We start from the raw sequence: 20,211 nt of genomic DNA, 5'->3' as shown, positions 1-20,211 counted from the left end.
GTCCACGTGAAGGCAAGTTTGGATCTTGCCTGAAGCCAAGCGGACCTTATGTTATCGAATAAGTCTCTTTATTTTAATAGAGCCTTTTTCATGAAGTTTATCATTTTTAAGTCTCCATAACCACCAATGGTAGCAGCTACAATGCTATAAATGCGTCTTTTTTAACAAAGTACCATTTAAAGAATCCATCCACTCGAAAAAATCTTCAATTGTAATGAACTAATCAGGCCAAGCGATAGCAGTCCATATTCTGATACGTCTCCAAATCAAGTTTGCAATATAACAAGTGATAAATATATGATCCCTGGAATCTCCACCAACACTACATAAAGGACAAATAATATTGTCGATATCGAAACCCTTGAAAGCAAGATTAATTGTAGATGGGAGTTGTTAAGGGTAACCGAGCTCAGATCTGAGATTAGATAGGAGAGTTTCGCCAAAAGTGGAGGGTTTCGTGACCAATCCCAAAGTCCATCCATTTTGTTCGCTTAATCTCTCACAGATAAAACAATCAGGATTATTGTCAAGACGAAATAAACGATTGAACTTACTTTCAAGAGTGAAGTTGCCCAACCATTTATCCTTCCCAAAATTTCGTATTGTGACCATTTCCTAGCTCGAGATGAAGAGTATTTTCTGGAATATCTCCATAATCAGAGATTTAACAAATGCTACAATGTTACTCCAAACCCTGTTGTGTTACATCCGCGACCCTTATGATCTTCACCGAAACGATTGACACCGAAGAAAAATATAATTCTTTGAATCTACATTCTACAGTTTCCAAAATTAAAATTACACAGAGAGCTACTCCTTATGATTAATTTAACACGTTTAATTTTATCATACCCAGTAAAAAAAGTCTCATCTAGTACTACATGTCTTAGCAACATACTATACTCTTTATCATCGAATGAAGTATAAAAAACCGACTTGCAAAATAAGACCAAAAAAAACAAAAAAAAGAACTGTACACCATGTAAAACCGATGAGGGCGCAACTGAGAACAAAAATATATATTATCCGCTTTATTAAGCACGAAGTGAAGCAGAAGGTCTGGGATAAGAAACCAGTCCTTGGCCGATTTCTTGTCTACAAGACCTCGCTTTATTACTCGGTGTGTTTGCATTTGGTTCCCGACGTTCACGTTTTTCGGTGTCTTGAAGCTCTTCCAAAGTGGTCACAACCTCATCCATACTTGGTCTCAACTTGGGTTCCATGCATAAACATTGAAGTGCAAGGTTTGATAATTTGAGTGCTCGGGCAAGTGAATATTGACCCTCGAGTCGTGGGTCAAGAACCCGGAAGATTCTTCGTTTGTTGGTTAGACAAGGTTTGGCATATTCAACTAGGTTGTGTTCTCCAGGTGGCCGGTTTTTGTCTATTGCCTTTTTACCTGATAAGATTTCTAGCAGTACTACTCCAAAGCTGTATACGTCACTCTTGGCGGTTAAATGACCTAAAACAAGACAAAATTTTGTCAAAAATTAGCTCAAATAAAACCTGGTTGAAATGAGTCGTATTTAGTTGTGGTCGAAACAAAAAGTGTTGCAGAACTCGTGAGTACTTGGGAGTACTCTGAGTACTCGACAAAAACTGTCACCCGCCTACTTGGTCCAATTATTCGGATTACTCAGTCAAATTTGGTCAAAACTCATGTGTACTCGGTCAAACTCGGGATTACACGAAAATCGGACAAAACTTGGTCAAAATTGGTCAAAGTCAAACTTGGTCAACATCCGAGTACCCCCGACTTGCCAAGTACCCCTACCGGCTACTACCCAAGTAGCGTTTTTTGCAGCATCGGAAACAGGGTAGGTTGGTGTGACCCCTGAACCATATTTGTCAATTACTATGACAAATAAATATGTTACTTATGACCAAAAATGATAATTATTACGTTTATAATCTAGTTATCTTAATCTTTTAATTTAAGAGTTGTATTGTATGCATCAAACTATATTTGGGTCACTTTTATTCGAGTAGCTTTTGACTCTTTTCCTTTCGGCTAAGTTAGTTCGATATGCTAATTTTAAATTTAGCACGGCCTAAATCAACCTCCCTATAACCAAGTCTGCATAAAGTAAACATGTCAACGGCACAAGTACGAAAATTTGGCCCGCAGATATACGAGTACTCGACAACTCACTACACAGGTACCAACGAGAATGTGGATGACAATTATATTTATTTAATTATGTTATTCTACGTCATTCGTTATCCTTTTCTTATCCTAAAAATCATCATAAATTACCGAATAACCAACTGGAAATAACTATTTTTTTTTTAAAAAAAAGCTACTTTCATAAAACTCCAAAAGACAATATTTTTTGGCACTCAGTGTTGATATTTGATTTTTTACATTTAGTTAAAGAATATATATACCTGTGGAAATATATTCAGGAGCAGCGTAACCATGTGTTCCCATAACCCTAGTAGAAACATGGCTTTTGTCTCCGGTGGGGCCATCTCTTGCCAATCCGAAGTCGGATAATTTTGCGTTGAATTTCTTTTGATAAAGTAATCAAAATTAAATGTTAGAATACTCAGAATCGGATAAATGATACACATAATCATCATATGTTCATTTCATTGGACAACATATAAAAAAAACATATAAATGATAAATCATATACCGAATCAAGTAAAATATTTGAAGTCTTGAAGTCACGATATATGACCATCGTTTCAGCATTATGAAGAAACGCAAGACCCTTTGCCGCCCCAAGTGCTACTTTCATGCGTAGACGCCAAGATAACGGCTGGAAATAAGAACCTCCTGTTTGTTTATCACAAAATGTTAATATGTTTGATTTTTTTTTTTTTTTTTAAAGCAAACACACACACCCACACCAAACACGAATATTTACATAACGTCCACCTCATGACTTGAACATATGACATCAAGGTTAGAGGGGCACCTCGAAGGCCAATGAAAACTATGAATAAATACACAACAAATTGATTTGTAAATAAATTATATGATCAATATATAACATTTGGCCAGTATTTAATTGTTAGTTTTCTACATATTTCTCTTTTTAAACATGAGAAAGAAGAAGAGATAGACGACTCAGTAGAAAAAAATTCCATTACTTTATGATGCATACAAGAAAAAATAATGTTGGTTATGAGATAATAGGAGGATTAGTGATTATATTAAGTAAATACGTCGATTTCCCTTCCAATTCGCCCATATATGGGCGGAAAGTGTTCTTAACAAAAATCTTATGTACTATCCTTCCGAATCCTTTCTTTTCCTTTCCTTTCCTTTTAGAATGCTTATTACTTTCTATTCGGCTCAATTACTTTCCTTTCCGCCAATAAAAACAAGAATGGAGCATAAATGAAACTAGACGACAATTTAACCCATTCATACATAATGGAATTAAATTGCCATCTTTACTAAATGTTGAGCATGTATAAAGTTATTGTTAACTTACTCCTGAATAAATGATTCTCCATGCTACCCTTTGGCATAAATTCGTAGGCCAATAGCCTATGATCGTCTTCTAAACAATAACCGATCAATTTCACAAGATTAGGATGACGTAATTGTCCAAGATAATTGATTTCCGCCTGCACAAGCAAACGATTCATTCATTAAAAAGCTCAAAGTTTGTTTACTTAAGGATAAGTGAATAACATGTGAATATCATCAAAGTTATCAAATTATAAACATAAAAGCTTTGAGCCAATGAATAAAAGGTTGAAACTTGAGGGTGCAAAATCAGACTAGATGATCAACAAAATGCCAAAAAAAATAAAAAATAAAGAAACAAAACACACACACACACACACACACACACACACACACACACTAACCAGCCACTCCTTGTGTCCTTGAAATCCTTCTTGATTCAGCCTTTTAACAGCAATTACGATGCCGGTTCCTGCTTTCGAAGCATCAAGAGTTTGCTCATCAACCCACCCTTTAAATACAGAACCGAAACCACCTTCGCCTAACACGCTATCAGGACGGAAATTTCTCGTAGCGTTTTTAAGCTCGTTAAATGTAAAGCTCTTTAAATTGGAGGATTGCAATATTTCGCCTTCACTGCGAGGCGTTTGTGTTTGAGAACCAATCGAAACCTTGCTACTTGAATTACTGTTCCCATTCCTGTCTCCAGTTTTAGAGTCGTAACCTATAAACACACAACTAAGTTTTTCAACTAAATACATTAATTATGACTTATAAACTGATTCAAAATAATAATATCCTAAAGAGTAAATTATACCCGTTGTCCTCGTGTTTTAAATGAAATTACGCCAGTTATCCTTATCTTCTGAGAATTACAGCGATAGTCCCTCTGATTTCAATGAAATTACATCAATTGTCCTTATCTTTTGAAAATTATAGCGATAGTCCCTCTGATTTTAATGGAATTACATCAATTGTCCTTATTTTTTTAAAAATTACACTGATCGTCCCCGACTTACGTAAAACTGTACGTTAATGGTCCATCCTATTAGTGCAAACTTTGGTTAAGTTAGGAACCATCAACCTACACTTTATACAAGTCAAGGACCATCAATGTACACTTTTACATAAGTCAGGGACGATCAGTGTAATTTTGTAAAAATAAGGACAATTGGTGTAATTTCATTAAAACCACTAAGACGGCCACTATAATTTTCAAAAGATAAGAATAGATAGTGTAATTTCATGTAAATCACAAGGACTATTGGTATAATTTACTCTGTCCTAAAAGTACATTAAAATAACATGATACAGAGATGTAGGTGGTGAGAAAAGAAAATTAGCATCGGCTATAATGAAGTAAGGAATCAATTTCACCGGCTCATCATCAGTTAATTATTATTAAAATACCTAGAGGCGGAGCTAAATGTTTAAATTAAAGGAGGCTCAACTTATTTATAATGAATGACAATAAGAATTAAAATTTATGAAGAATGACAATAAGAATTAATATTATATGTAATATGTTATAAGAAAATAAGAAAATCTTCCTTTCCAATCCACTTATTTTTAGATGTAAAAAGTACATCAAACAAAAACAATGTTAATTTCCATTTATTTCCTTTTGTTTTTCTTTCATTCCTTTTATTTTCCTTTCATATCTTTTTATTCCCCTTTCATTTCCTTTTGTTTCCTTCTTAAAAAAATACTCACAAATGACTCATTTTTTAGTAAAACAAGAAAATAAGACGTGTAAAAATGTAATAAAATCTTGTTCATAACAGTAGTAGTATGTATTAAAAATTGAAAAAATATTTGAAGATTTTATTTAGTGAAAATTGTTAAAAGAAAAAAAATAAAAAGAACCTTCAGAAAAAATCGAGAATGATATGAGATTTTATTTTCGTAATTTGTTATACTTTATTACGGAGTAGTTGCGTCTTGAATCGGTATTTTAATATAAACAAAATGTAAGCTTAGGCTAATGAATTATAGAGTAACTGAACTAATTACAAAAAACAAAATAGGATCACTCATTGTCTGTTGGGCTATATACATAAATAGTATATTAAGAGTAGTTAAGAACTTAGGATCATATATTGAAATTAAGATACTAAATATCAATTTCAAATTGGCTGATTGGGTGGCAGATCATCCCTAGCCACCCTACATCCTATAAGATCCATACAAGCAATAATATATAATATATCTATATAGAAATCATACTCCAAATTGACAAACAACTTACCATTTTTTAACAATTTTTTAGATAAAGTTGCCAGCTTTATAATTATAAACACAAGATAAAAAGAGCAGCAAATAAGACTATAAGATCCATACAAGCAACTAACAGAACAAGCAACTAACAGAAATTATTAACAGAAACAGTAAAAGGGTAAAAGTTAAAAATAAAAAATTACCATTAGAGAATGCACTGTCAGCTTTAATCTGAATACTCCAACAAATTCCCATGTATATGAAGTAATCTCAAGATCAAAAACAAGCTACAGATCACCAAGAACAGTAATTACAGCTAAAAATCATATCTTTAACAAAACCCTAATTATAGTTGTTGAGCGAACGACAACAATAGTATTCTTTGATCCGATGCCAATTCAAGTCAGATCTTTAATAGTAACTACAAATTACTTTTAATTTGTATTTATATTTTGGTTCGGCTGAATTAAAATTATTTGTGGGAAATAAATAAAAAAAGAAAAAGAATTGGGAATTCGCAAAACCTCCTTTTTCAAGACTTTGGTGAAATTTGGTTGACTTGATTTCTGGCGTCTACTTTAAGTTACGTCCAAAACTGAAGTAGCGGTACCAATTGAGATATATAATTTTACATAAATAGTCCTTGTTTGATGAAGGGCCGTGTTTTTTTTTTTTCGACAAATAAGGATATGGATGAAAATAAAATAAACATGAAAGATTTCATCAATCGATGTTAGTTGTGGTTTAGTTGTCGTGGTAGTGTGTAAAAGTTTGTTTTGAGGTCATAGGCGTTTCGTCTCTAACTCATTTTTTTGTCATTTTATTTTAATGATGTCGACTTGTGTTTTGTTTAGATGTTGGTATGGTTTAAACGAGACTCGATTCTAAATAGTCAGTTAGTTTAGGTTTGTTTGGTTTGAGTCATATTTTTTGTACGTTTTCTAGTTGCGAGATTTGTCAGGTTATGTTGTATAGCTGATTTTGATAGGTTCTTACATTTTTTTATGAAAGTTCGTTGGTTCTATATAGTTTCGTTTTTTTAGTAAAACTGATGAAAAGTAAAAAAAACAATCGTACTTCAAAGCGACTTATAATGAATTGGACTACAATAACACGTCTTGAAAGAGGATCCAATGAAGAATCAACCAAACAACACATTCTTGAGTGGATTGATCCTTGTTCTAAAACATAACTATAACATATAGTCATAAATGCCCTTTTTACTTGGAATTTATGGAGAATGTTCTTGTTTATGTGATGTGGTTGTTATTCATTAGAGAGGAATTTGTATTTTGGTAGATATAAGTTTTTCTATTTTTTCTAGTGGGCTTATTCCTCCTCTTGACTTCAAGATTGAATGCTGATTGGTGGGCTAAAGACAAGATGTATGATATTGCATCGGCTACTGCTTGAAGCTTATGGAAGATTCGGAACAATGGTATGTTAGTTGCAATAATAAACACTAGTTGATGTGTTTTTTGTTCATGAGATCATCAAATATATTGTGTTGCTTTAAACATGTATTTGGTATAACTTGTTTTGTCGTATGTTTGTTTTATTCAAGTTTAGTAACGAGTTTGCGATTATTTACTTTTAAATAATGTGAGAACGGAAAATGATATATTATTGGTTCAGAGGGGCTGGTTAGGTAATTTTCAAGACCTGCGTGCTTAATTTTAACTAGAAAAAATCCGACCGCGCGTTGCTGCGGTTGTATTCGACGCGCGATCCAATTTGAATATACGATGTCCGTTTCGCGTATAGTTAGTCGTGTTGTATATGTATATATATGTATGTAATATAGCCCGAAATATTTATTTTTTTTAACGATGTCCGTTTCGCGTATAGTTAGTCGCGTTGTGTTCGTAAAATTATTTCGAGTTGAACGGTGGTCTCGAAAAAATTTAACTCGCACCGAGCGTGAATATAGAGCCCGTTATTTAGTGTTTTTTTAACGATGTCCGTTTTGCATATAGTTAGTCCCGTTGGGTTCGCGAGATTTTTTCGAGTTGAACGGTGGCATCGGAAAAATTTAATTCGCACCGAGCGAGAAGATAGGGCCCGTTATAAATTCGGGTGGAGTAACGTTTTTTTATTTTAATTAAATTATAAATTTACGTTTTTTACCCCTGAAAAAGTGTAAAGCTGAGGGGTTGTTGTGTAATTTGTGCGAAAGTTGGAGGACCATTTGTAGTGTGAACGCAAACTCAAAACGACGTTAAAACTGAAACGACCAAAAACCGGGGAGGTTTAGTATATAAGATTAAAATAATAATAATTAATAATTAATAATAATAATAATTATTATCTAATCTAATTTATAAATTATTTAGAATTTAGAATTTATATTAATATATTGTACGGAGTATTATATAATTATAATAAAAAATAAAATTGAAGGAAAAACGAGTGTTGGGTGATGGGAACAATTATTCTGTAGCAGATTTGTTTTTTTATGGAAGGTTGACTATAAGTCAAAGTTAGGCTCGTATACTGGTTTCGTAGAAGCCAGAATTTTTTTTTTTTTTTTCTAAACAAATATTACTATTACTATTAAAATTAAAAGATCTTAATCAATAGATGAAAAATTCACAAATCGATCAATCAAAGAGACAAAAGCTGCGAAGTGCTCAAAAAGAGTAAACTAAACTAGACCGGAAGTTGTGATGTGGTCCAGCGATTGGTGGTCTGCCTCTTTTAGGAGAGGTCGGAAGTTCGACCCCCGTTGGCCACATATTAAAAACACAATCTCATCCTTGTCATGAAGTATTGATGTAGACTAAAGATAACAACGAATATATAAGTGAACCCAGTGGACCTCATCAATAATGTAACAATATGTAACGTGTCCTTGTAATTATTGTATGTAAATACGTGTGATTAGTGTACTGGCCATGTGGGCCATAGGAACCAATAATGTAAGATAACGTGTATGGTTTACGTTTAAAGTTAAATAAGTGCGCGGACCACAGCAATAATGTAAACGATCAATAATGTAAATGATCGTAGTACGTGGGTCCCAGAGCATCTGTAAATAGTATTATGGCTCGCCTATAAAAGGAAGCCTCGGCTGTCATTTGTAATTAGGTTAAGTTTGATAATAAAACCTCACTGGTTTGTTTCTGTTGAATCTTTTAGATTCTGAATAGCAGAGCCCCCGTCGTTGAGTCTTAACCGATTCTGAATAGCGACACCTATCTAAGCATTATATATTCGTTGTTTAAAAGCACCATCGAATATAACCATCAAACATATATTCATTGTTTCAAAGCACTTTGAATATAAACCTACAGTTATCATTCACTAAAACAATTACTGATTTACGTATTAAGATCATAAAAGTTAGGCATATGTCAATTATAGAATCAAAGTTAGGCAACTATCACTATCATATTTCATTCATGAATTCATACGCTTCATCTATATTTAGATCTAGTAGATATTAATCGGATCTTCACGATCCAGACTAAATCAAACAATTCCGCACTAACGTAAATTCGTTTTGATCCTGGTATCAGAGCTAGCAGCACGATTCTAGAAAAGCAGTTGCACCTTCAGAATTCTACATAAAAAACAATCAAGAAAAAACACTCAGGTATGCTTACAAACTCAAAACTTGAAATATGAGTAATATTGAAGAACAAGTTGAAACTTTAACCAAACTAATGGCAGCTTTAGATATACCTGAAACAAACGAAGAAGCAGATATAATATTTGATTATAGTTCAAAAGAAGAAAATCCTTATACACAATATAATTTTGCTCAAAAACGAAAAAAATCTGATATTGAAGAAGAAAATTTAAGACAATTTGATTATAAGCCGCCATCACCAACTGAAAATTATTTATATCAACAAAATATGATAAGAAGTAAAATGAATAAATGGGAACAAATACCACCACAATACATACCTAAAGTACCTATAATAAATACTAACGATGAAATTTTAAATATTGACTGTGAAATAAATATAGAAGAAAGAATACAATATTGGTATAACAAAATGAGCACACAAATTCAACTAACTAATGAACTAAAAGAACTCTCACCCATAGAATTGTTAAACTTTATAATTCATAAAACTTCAGGAAATGTCTTTAGATATTTAGAGTCTTGGACTGTTGAAGAAAGAGCTATGGTAGCATCAATCGATGCTATAACAACATTTGAAAGTATCGTAGGAAAAATTGTCCAAGAATTTACTGGAAGGAATTCCAAAGTTGAGGTTTCTAATGAATTATTTAGAGAAATAGCTTTTTGGCATATAACTAATTTAAAAATATGCAATATGTACTACCTTGAACCTTTCATATGTGAATTCTCTGAGCAATATTCCAAATTAAGTGCCTCACAAAAGAAAATAGCACTAGATATGTTTTTTAACAAATTACCTGAATCAGTTGCCACAAGAATTAAAGATGACTACAACACTAGAGATAAGTCAAAAATTGAAGATAGTCTAGGAGTACGCATTACTGAAGTAAAAACCTGGATGAAAAGTGAATGTTTAAAAGAAAAAGCCAGAAGAGAAGCGCATGTAAAACTCTATTGTAAAATTCAAAGTAACCAAGTTGGAAGATATGGCTGTGAGAAGCCTAAAAAATGAAAAAAGAAACCATATAAATCTAGGTATAAGAAATCTTATAAAAATAATGAACAAAGGTATTTTAGAAATAAAAATCAGCACAGACAAAAATATCCGAAACAAGAAGATTCTAAAGAGCAATATTGTCCATCTAAGAAAAAAGACTGTAGATGCTGGTTATGCCATGAAATAGGACATTACGCTAATAATTGTCCAAAAAAAGGAGAAAAAAGAGAAACTGAAATATTAAAAATCGCTTATGACCTAGGATACGAACCTTTAGAAGATTCCGAGATAGACTCTGATATAGAAATCTATGCATACACTAGTGACGATGAATAAAAAAGAAATAAATCCAAACGCCACTTTTATTACAGTCTTTGTTGATCAAAAATCATTATTAGCATATATAGACTCTGGATCTACGATGTGTTTTGGAAAGAAAAAAACTTTTAAAAATTGGGAAAAACTAAAAAAAACCTTTAGAAATTATTGTTGCTGACAAATCCGTACACAATATTTAGTATGTCAGTAAAACGGTTTTTATTATCATAGAAAAACATACATTTATTGCACCAACTATTTATATGCACGACTCTGGAGTAGATCTAATAATTGGAAATAATTCTTAAAATTATATCAACCATTTATACAAACCACTGAAAGCATTAGCCTAAGGCATCCTAAAACAAAAAAAAAAAAATGGTTTCCATACCAATTAAAAAGACAAAAGAAGTCATACGATCTATAGCACAAAATATAAAATTTCAAATAGAAATGATTTATCTTTTAACAAAAGAGAACCTTGAAGAAACCCTAAAAGATGTATGTAGTGAAAACCCTTTAGATATAAAAAATACTAACGATCAGTTAATCACTATTAAATTAAAAAATCCACATGATGAAATGAACGTTTCTAATAAAATTCCTTATAGCATAAAGGACGTTAAAGAATTCAAAGAAGAATGTTAACAACATCTTGAAAAAGGAATTATAAGAGAAAGCAAAAGTCCTCATTCGGCACCCGCTTTTTATGTAGAAAATAAAAATGAAATAAAACGAGGCAAAAGAAGAATGGTTATAAATTATAAAAAAATGAATGTAGGTTTTACTTGGCCGTGCCCTTGGATCGGTTTCAAGGTTTTCTCCCGGGCAGCGATGGGGGCGGAGTTATTATCGCTGCATCGGCATAGTCGAACGGGAGATGATCACAACGGGTGGTTTAGTCCCACTCAGGTGATCCTAATCACTGTAAAAAAAAAAAATAGACTAACCTAACTTATACGCTAACTCGAACCAAGCCCGAAAGACCAAAACCTATGAACGAGAATACAAACAACCACATATCAAGATTAAAAAAGTTCCTGATGCTACTGAACAAATACACAGAGAAATAATCTTTCAATCACAAGAAGCAAATCTTTCAATCACAGGAAGTCGAAAAATTACAATAAACCAAAAAACTCTAATTACAATCAAAGATTGTAACTAAATAACGGTTCACACAGTCACTCACTAACAAGTTCAACAGATTTGAACTTGTTTACACTCACAATAGCAGTAATCGAATCAATACAGGATGAAACCCTAATAGGGTTAGAGAGAACAATCGATGGAGAAAATAACAGATACGGATATGAATAATGAATAAATTAAACAAATAAAAACTATTTATAATAACTTAAGTTTCAAAATAGCCCCTCAAGTTCATTCTTCAATTCCGCAACCAAGTATTTAAAATTCCACTTTGACCACCAAACTTAACTTTCAGAAATGACTCCAAGGACCCTGCAATTACACTTAACCCAGAAATAAAAAAACTTAACCACAAAATATATCCATGTTTAGATTAGAATGTATAAATTTAATACCCTCCCTTAATCTAAACATGGAATGCATCTAATAAAGTAAGTTTTTTACACAACTCATTGTGTTGTGTAAGAGTGAGCCCTTTTGTAAAAATATCATAAATATTATCACTTGAAGAAATTTGATGTGTTTCAGTAATACCTAAAGAAATTTTCTGTCTAACAAAATGTAAATCTACTTCAAAGTGTTTAGTTCTTTCATGAAAAACATGATTTTTAGCAATTTGTAATGCAGACTTACTATCACAAAAAACTTTAACAGGTAAAACAGTTTTTAATATTTAAGTCTGTAATAATTTTCAAAATCCAAACAATTTCACATGTCACTGAAGCAAGAGCTCTATACTCTGCTTCAGCAGAAGATCTTGACATAGTAGATTGTTTCTTGCTTTGCCAAGAAACTAAAGAGTTACCAAGAAAAACACAAAAACCAGTAAAAGACTTTCTTTTCATACAAGATTTTGCATAATCAGAATCAACAAAAGCAGATATAGAAAAATTATCACACTTTGAAATAGTAATGCCAGTACCTGGAGACCCCTTTAAATATCTTAAAACTCTAAAAGTACTTTTCAAATGTGAATTCAGAGGAGCATGCATATATTGACTTAAACAATGAACATCATATGCATTAGTAATGCCAGTACCTGGAGACCCCTTAAAATATCTTAAAACTCTAAAAGCACTTTTCAAATGTGAATTCAAAGGAGCATGCATATATTGACTTAAACAATGAACAGCATATGCAATATCGGGTCTAGTTAAAGTAATATAAATCAATTTTCCAATAAGTCTTTGATACACACTAATATCAGTCAAGGGAAAATCAGAAGAAGAACAATTATCAATTGTAGACATAAATAATCCTAGTTTCAGTAGGAGTAATAGCAGGTTTACTTGCTAACAAACCAAACTCGGAAATAACCTCAAGATAATATTTTCTCTGGGATAAAATAAAACAATCATTTTCTTCAACTAATTCAATCCCAAGAAAATACTTAAGTTTACCCAAATCTTTTATTTTGAATTTAGTTTTCAAAAAAGTCTTACAATTTTCAATATCTTCTGGATTACTACCATTTAAAATAATATCATCAACATATACAACTAAATACATGCATTTACTCCCATTGCATTTTGTAAACAAAGAATAATCATTAACACTTTGTTCAAAACCATACTCAGATAAAGCATCACAAAATTTTTCATTCCACTTTCTATGAGCTTGTTTTAAACCATACAAAAACTTAACAAGTTTACAAACTCTTTTATCATTTTTATCAAAATAACCTTCAGGAAAAGACATATAAACTTCTTTAGTTAAGTCACCATATAAGAATGCATTATTAATATCAATTTGAAACAAAGACCAATTATTTTGCATACCAACATTAATCACAATTCTGACAGTAACCATCTTAACAACAGGAGAGAAAGTTTCATCAAAATCAATACCTTCCTTTTGACTATAACCTTTAGCTACAACTCTAGCTTTATAGCTATCTATTTCACCAGTTGACTTATATTTTATTTTATAAACCCACTTGGATCCTATAGGTTTTCTACCTAAAGGTAAATCAGTAATTATCCAGGTATTGTTTTTATTTAGAGCTTCCATTTCATCATTCATGCTTGAACCCAATTCTGATCTAATAATGCCTCATAAAAAGATCTAGGTTCATATCCTTTATTAAGATTAGTAACAAAGCAATAGTTTTCTGAACCAAGTTTACAGTAGTTTAAATACTTATTTAAATCATATTTGACATTTCCATTGAGTACAAAATCTTTGTACTTAGATGGAACAACAGTTTGTCTACTAGACCTTAATTGAGGTTGTGGTTCAGGACTATTGTGAATTTCAGTAACAGGAATGCCCTCATGAACAACTTGTGTCACAATACTTTCAGCATGGGAAGTTGCAGGTACACCATCATCAAGTAAACAATCACTTGATGAGGCATGATTGCCTTCATCCTCAGTATTGTCTCTCCCTTCATCAATGGAACTTACATGAGAGTTTTTATTTGAAACATTTTCAGTTATAGTAAAATCACAGTCATAAGTATCAAAAAAATTAAGATTATTTAATTTTTTTTCCAGTAAAAACAGTTTTGTAAACAGAGTCTAATTTAAAAGGAAAAATATGTTCATAAAATTTAACATTTCTTAAGTAAATAAAACTTTTATTTTCAAGATCAAACAGTTTGTAATCTTTTTTAAAATTTGATTATCCCATAAAAAACACATTTTATAGACCTGCTGGAGAATTTGTCATGATTATTGAAAATGGTAGAAAAACAAAGACAACCAAAAATTTTAAGATGGGAGAGATTAGGACATTTTTTTGTAAATCATTTCATAGGGACATTTTTCATTTAGAACAGAAGTGGGTAGCCTGTTAATCAAGTAGGTAGTAGTTAGAATACATTCAGACCACAGATATAAAGGAATATTCCCTTGAAACAATAAAGATCTAGCCACATTCAACAAATCTCTATGTTTTCTTTCAGCAATACCATTTTGTTGAGGAGTATATGCACAAGTTTTCTAGTGAACAATACCTTTTTGATTGACAAAATGATTCATTTTACTATTAACAAATTCAGTACCATTATCACTTCTAATAGTTTTAATTTTAGTATCAAACTGATTTTGCAACAAGTAATAAAAAAATTTAAAGAATTCAAAAACATCTTCTTTTGTTTTTAACAAATATGTCCACACAGCTCTTGAATAATCATCAACAATGGTTAAAAAAATACTTAAAATCATCTTTACTTTTAACTTTATAAGGCCCCCAAGTATCCAAATGAACTAATTCTCCAACCGTTTTTGACTTATGATCACTTAAAGGAAAAGGTTCTCTAGTTTTTTTAGCTTGATGACATATGTCATAAGGTTCATTATTAGCAATTTTGTTAAAGCCAAGATCTTTTCCTAAAACAGTTAAAACTTGATCAGCAGGATGACCAAGTCTATTATGCCAGATTTTATGTTTAGTCGAATTATGTAAAGACACATTTGAACTAAAATTCTTACCACTTAAACAATCATCAAAGAAATATAGACCATCAAAGTCACTACCAGTCCCAATCAACCTTTTTTGAATTAAATCATGTATGTAACAACTTTTAACATCAAAACTTACAACAAGATTGCAATCTTTAATTAACTTATTGACAGACAGTAAACTAACATTGTATTGTGGAATAACCAGCACATTAAACAGTTCAATTTTATTTGAAAGTTTTAGATTACCAATTTGTAAAATCGTAGCAACAGTACCATTAGAATGGTTAACAGTTAAATTTAAATCACTGACATCAACCACATTATCAAGTTTAAAAGAATTAGACACCATGTGCTGGTTAGCTCCAGAATCTATAATCCAACCTTTTGATAAAGATTGATTCATATGAAAACAGTTTGCAGAAAAGAATTTATTAAAATTTGTGTTAAAGAAAACATTGTTATTTTGAAAACTACCTGCCATATTGGCATTGGCATGATGGGAAACAGGTTCTTCATTAACAAGACTGAGAAGCTTCATGATTTGTTCACTAGTAAGCTGAACAGATGAACTATCAACACACACATTATCAGAAACACAATTATTACTATTAAATCTAGGTGCACCTTGATTAAAAGATTTTTTAACATAACTAGGTGGGTAACCTATTAGTTCATAGCATCTATCAATGGTGTGGCCAAGCATGTTACAATTTGTACATTTTAATGGTGGATTCTTATATTTTTCTTGTTATTAGTAGGATTATTACTATTAACAAAATTAGCAGTTTTAGCATTAAAAGCAGAAGACTGTGTTTTATTAACATATGAACAAGATGCAGTATGCATTCTATGAAATTCATCCCTAGATATAATAGAAAATGCAGTTTTAACGGAATGAACGGGATTAGAAGTAAGAATTTGACTTCTAATTGGCACATAGACATCATCAAGACCCATTAAAAATTGCATAATTTTTAAAAATTGATTGTGTTCTTGAAATGACTTATTTACAAAAACCATATCATCAATTTTAATCATATCATCAAATTATCCCCACATAGCATTCAACTTATGAAAATAATCAGATAAAGATTGACCAGATTAACTACATGAATTAATTTTTTGATATAAATTAAATGTAACAGAAGCATCAATTTTATCATAGGTTTCTTTTGATTCAGACCAAACAGATTCTGCAGTTTTAGAGAAGATTTGACCATTGTAAACATCTTCAGATAATGACAATAAAATCCTGGTAAGAACCACAGAATTACATCTATCCCATTGACCAAGTAGCACATCATCATCTTCATACTCATACCTAGGACAAGAACCATCAATAAATCCTAATTTATTTTTAGTCTGTAATGCAAGTTTCATAGCACGTGACCACACATTATAATTCTCAGTTGCTTTAAGTTTTTGTGTTATAAGTGAAGCACCAGGTGTATCACTTGGATGCAAATACAAAGGATCATTAAACTCAAGTTTACTAATCTTAGTAACACTAGTATTTGACTTAGTATCACTAGCCATGTTAATCAGAAACAAACACAGAAAAAAATAAAAAATATGCAAATAGTAGAACATAAATCAAGTATAAAACGTATAAACCAACAATTTTAACACAGAATAAGCATGCAGAACAGTAAACTTAAACAAATAGCACACAAATAACCGCAACAAATCCACGGTTCAGACACCTGTAACTTACGTTGTTGCAAAAAACAAGATTACTCGCCGATTAATCTCCGATTAATCATTTTTAAGAGCAATTCGTTATGATTTTCAAAAATCCGTTTAATTAAACGGTCAACGTCAATTGATGAATCAAAATTGAATTTGATAACCAAAGTCGGTCGAAGTAAAAAATGGTTACCATTTTAACATGAGTTTAAACTAGAACTTTATAGTTTTTGAGCAAAATGAACAATTTTGTACAAATATGTTAAAGTTTATTTTTACATTTATGATTTTTTTCTATATTTACACATATAATTTTTAAAATTTAATATTTCAATGTATACAGTAAAATTTGATTAATCCCCGATTAATCCCCGAATTGCCGATTAATCTTTTCAAGGTCCCCGCCGATTAATCCCCGAATAGCGAATTTTGCAACCTTGCCTGTAAGGAAAGAAAAACAAACCTCAATGGACTGGCTACTAGACAGGAAGCCTGTAGAGATGATTTACACAAATAATACAGGTCAAGATCTTACTACGCTTGATCAGGTATTCATAGATCTCTTGGATCTAGATCAGGAGTTGGGCGTAGGGATCTGGTCAAGGTTTATAACAAAATAAAGCACAAATAAACACGAGACTCCCATTTGAAGATCTGAACTGATGTTAAAGCAGAGGGGTATAAAATACTATTAATTTTTAGCAGGAAATACTATTAAATACGATACAATTTTACACAAGATATTTATTTATTTATAGAATGGATATACTTAAACCTTGCTACAACACTTATAGGCAGTGTACCTAATCGTACAGTAGTGTAGTTTTTAGTAAGTCCGGTTCGTTCCACAGGGAAATCTTTAAACAAAGCTCAACGCTATATTAGTTTACTTTTATAAAAATACAAATATATATATAGGTAATATTATTATTATAAAGGGGGGGTTTTTACCGTTTAATGACCGGTTTGTCGATTTTAAAACTTTAGTCGCAGTTAAAACCTAATGTAAAATATAAAATAAATACAAGACTTTAAATTAAAGCGTAAAGTAAATAACGATAATGAAATTGCGAATAATAAAAATGCGATAAAATTAAATTGCGATAATTAAAAGTACGATAATTAAAAGTGCGATTAAATAAAATAACAATAAATAAAAATGCGATAATTAGAAGTGCAATTAAATATAAAATAAAGGAAATTAAATATGAAATAAAAGAATTATGCTTATTTAAACTTCCGTAATCATGATGTTTGACGTGTTGATTTTAGTTTTATGCCCTTGGGTTAATTGTCCTTTGTCCTGGATTATTCAATATGTCCGTCTGGTTTTTGTCCATAACAGTCCATCAGTCATAAATATAAATTGCAAGTGTCCTTGTCAAATTATTATTATACCCGAAGATAAATATTCCAACTAATTGGGGATTCGAATTGTAACAAGGTTTTAATACTTTGTTTAATGAATACACCAGGTTATCGACTGCGTGTAAACCAAGGTTTTACTACTTTGTTAACAATTACACCAATTACCCTTGAATGTAATTTCACCCCTGTTTTAATTATTCTAGTGGCTATTAATCCATTCCCGTGTCCGGTTAAATGAACGATTATTCGTACATATAAATACCCCGCCCATCGTGTCCGATCGAGTGTATATGGTAATTTATAGGAACGCCCAATTGTAAATCTTTATATTAACATTAACAAACTTTCATTTAGTTAAACAAATATAAAGCCCATTAATAGCCCATAGTCTAGTTTCCACAAGTGTCGTTCTTTTGTCCAAACCCCAATTATGGTACAAAGCCCAATTACCCAATTTTAGTAATTAGCCCAACATCATGATTACTTCGTTTTAAATAAGCATAATAATAACTTAGCTACGAGACATTAATATAAAAAGGTTGAACATAACTTACAATGATTAAAAATAGCGTAGCGTTACACGGACAGAATTTTGACTTACACCCTTACAACATTCGCTAACATACCCTTATTATTAGAATTATAATTAAAATTAAAATATAAATTATAAATATAAATATATTACGTATATATTGAGAGAGAGATTGAGAAAATAAGATGATAAATTCGATCAGAATTCGGTTGGCTTTATAGCCAGAAGTGAAATTTGGGGCTCCGCGACTCGCGGCAAAATGGCCTTAAAACTCCGCGAGTCGCGGAGAGGTTCTGGCTGCCGACGGTTTTTAATATATATATATAATATATATATAATTAATATAATTAATTATATATTATATTATATTTATATACATAGTTAACTTGTAATTTTTAGTCCGTTGCGTCGAGCGTTAAGAGTTGACTCTGGTCCCGGTTCCGGATTTTCGAACGTCCTCGCGTACAATTTAATATCTTGTACTTTGCGTTTTGAATCTTGTACTCTTGTGATTTCGAGACGTTTCTTATCAATAATTGGAACCTTTTTGATTGTCTTTTGTTCTTTTGAGCTTTTTGGTCGTTTGCGTCTTCAATTCGTCGAATCTGTCTTTTGTCTTCACCTTTTATTATTTAAACGAATATCACTTGTAAATAGAACAATTGCAACTAAAAGCTTGTCTTTCTTGAGGAATAATGCTATGAAATATATGTTCGTTTTTAGCATTATCAAATATTCCCACACTTGAGCGTTGCTTGTCCTCAAGCAATATTGTCTTGAAATACTAGAATCACTTCTTTATTCTTCACACTTTGTACATCAGTGATTTCTATATGGCGGTATAAACAATGGTAGTAACTATATGGTTTACAGTCCCACATGACTATAAAAATTTAGATCCATTAAGGAAATTGGATCTTTATGAAAACATTTGATCTTTTGAAATCTAGTTTTTACCCTAGATAAGTTTTCCGGAATAACCCTTTACCGGTGTTTGCAAAATATTTTTGTGGGTTTGGTGGGTTTCAGATTTGAAAATTTTAGCTCAAAACTTGCGGTTTTGTGTCACCCACTTGCTAACCTTGTATTTGGAAAGCAACACGTCCAGTTTACTTGTTCCGTATATTACCTTTCGGCAAACTACCGTCCGGTTGTAAAGGAAAGCGTTGAACAAGCAACTGTTAAGGCAATGTCCCGTGACATGCTTTTGATTATGGTCTATAACGTGTCGGACGCAATTACTATCCTTGGTAGGAGCAATAGTAAAGCTCACCCTTATAATTTTTTCGGTCTGGCACAAGGTCATGTCTTTGACCACTATGCAACCACCGTTCTTACGGTTGACACCCGATTTAGTTTAGGTGACCTAATGAATTCCAGGTGAATTCCTAGGATTCTACGTTCAATGGTAATGAACGCATTGAAAATAGGGTTTTCAGAAAACAAATCGGTTTGTATTTTTGATCAAAATATTTTCTCGTTTAAGCTCGAGTTTAGATATCATTGAATTCCATG

The 20,211-nt window shown here is 31.6% G+C and overlaps 2 protein-coding genes across 2 annotated transcripts; both read right to left on the bottom strand.

The window, feature by feature from the left end:
* Positions 1–823: 823 nt before the first annotated feature.
* On the bottom strand, positions 824–5,924 carry LOC139871573 (probable serine/threonine-protein kinase PBL10). The gene is made up of 6 exons (XM_071859276.1): positions 5,845–5,924; positions 3,829–4,148; positions 3,447–3,582; positions 2,640–2,782; positions 2,389–2,512; positions 824–1,462 (listed from the first exon to the last, which is right to left on the bottom strand). Exons 1-6 carry the CDS (start codon positions 5,894–5,896, stop codon positions 1,035–1,037), a joined length of 1,203 nt encoding a protein of 400 aa, XP_071715377.1. The 5' UTR covers positions 5,897–5,924; the 3' UTR covers positions 824–1,034.
* A 10,287-nt stretch (positions 5,925–16,211) lies between these two features.
* LOC139870532 (uncharacterized) lies at positions 16,212–16,646 on the bottom strand. Its single transcript, XM_071858318.1, has one exon. The coding sequence runs from the start codon at positions 16,644–16,646 to the stop codon at positions 16,212–16,214; it is 435 nt and encodes a 144-aa protein (XP_071714419.1).
* Between the last annotated feature and the right edge of the window lie 3,565 nt (positions 16,647–20,211).

The sequence above is a fragment of the Rutidosis leptorrhynchoides genome, chromosome 10 (genome assembly GCF_046630445.1).
Source record: "Rutidosis leptorrhynchoides isolate AG116_Rl617_1_P2 chromosome 10, CSIRO_AGI_Rlap_v1, whole genome shotgun sequence".
Lineage (NCBI taxonomy): Eukaryota > Viridiplantae > Streptophyta > Magnoliopsida > Asterales > Asteraceae > Rutidosis > Rutidosis leptorrhynchoides.
This window is presented reverse-complemented; position numbering and strand designations above follow the sequence as displayed.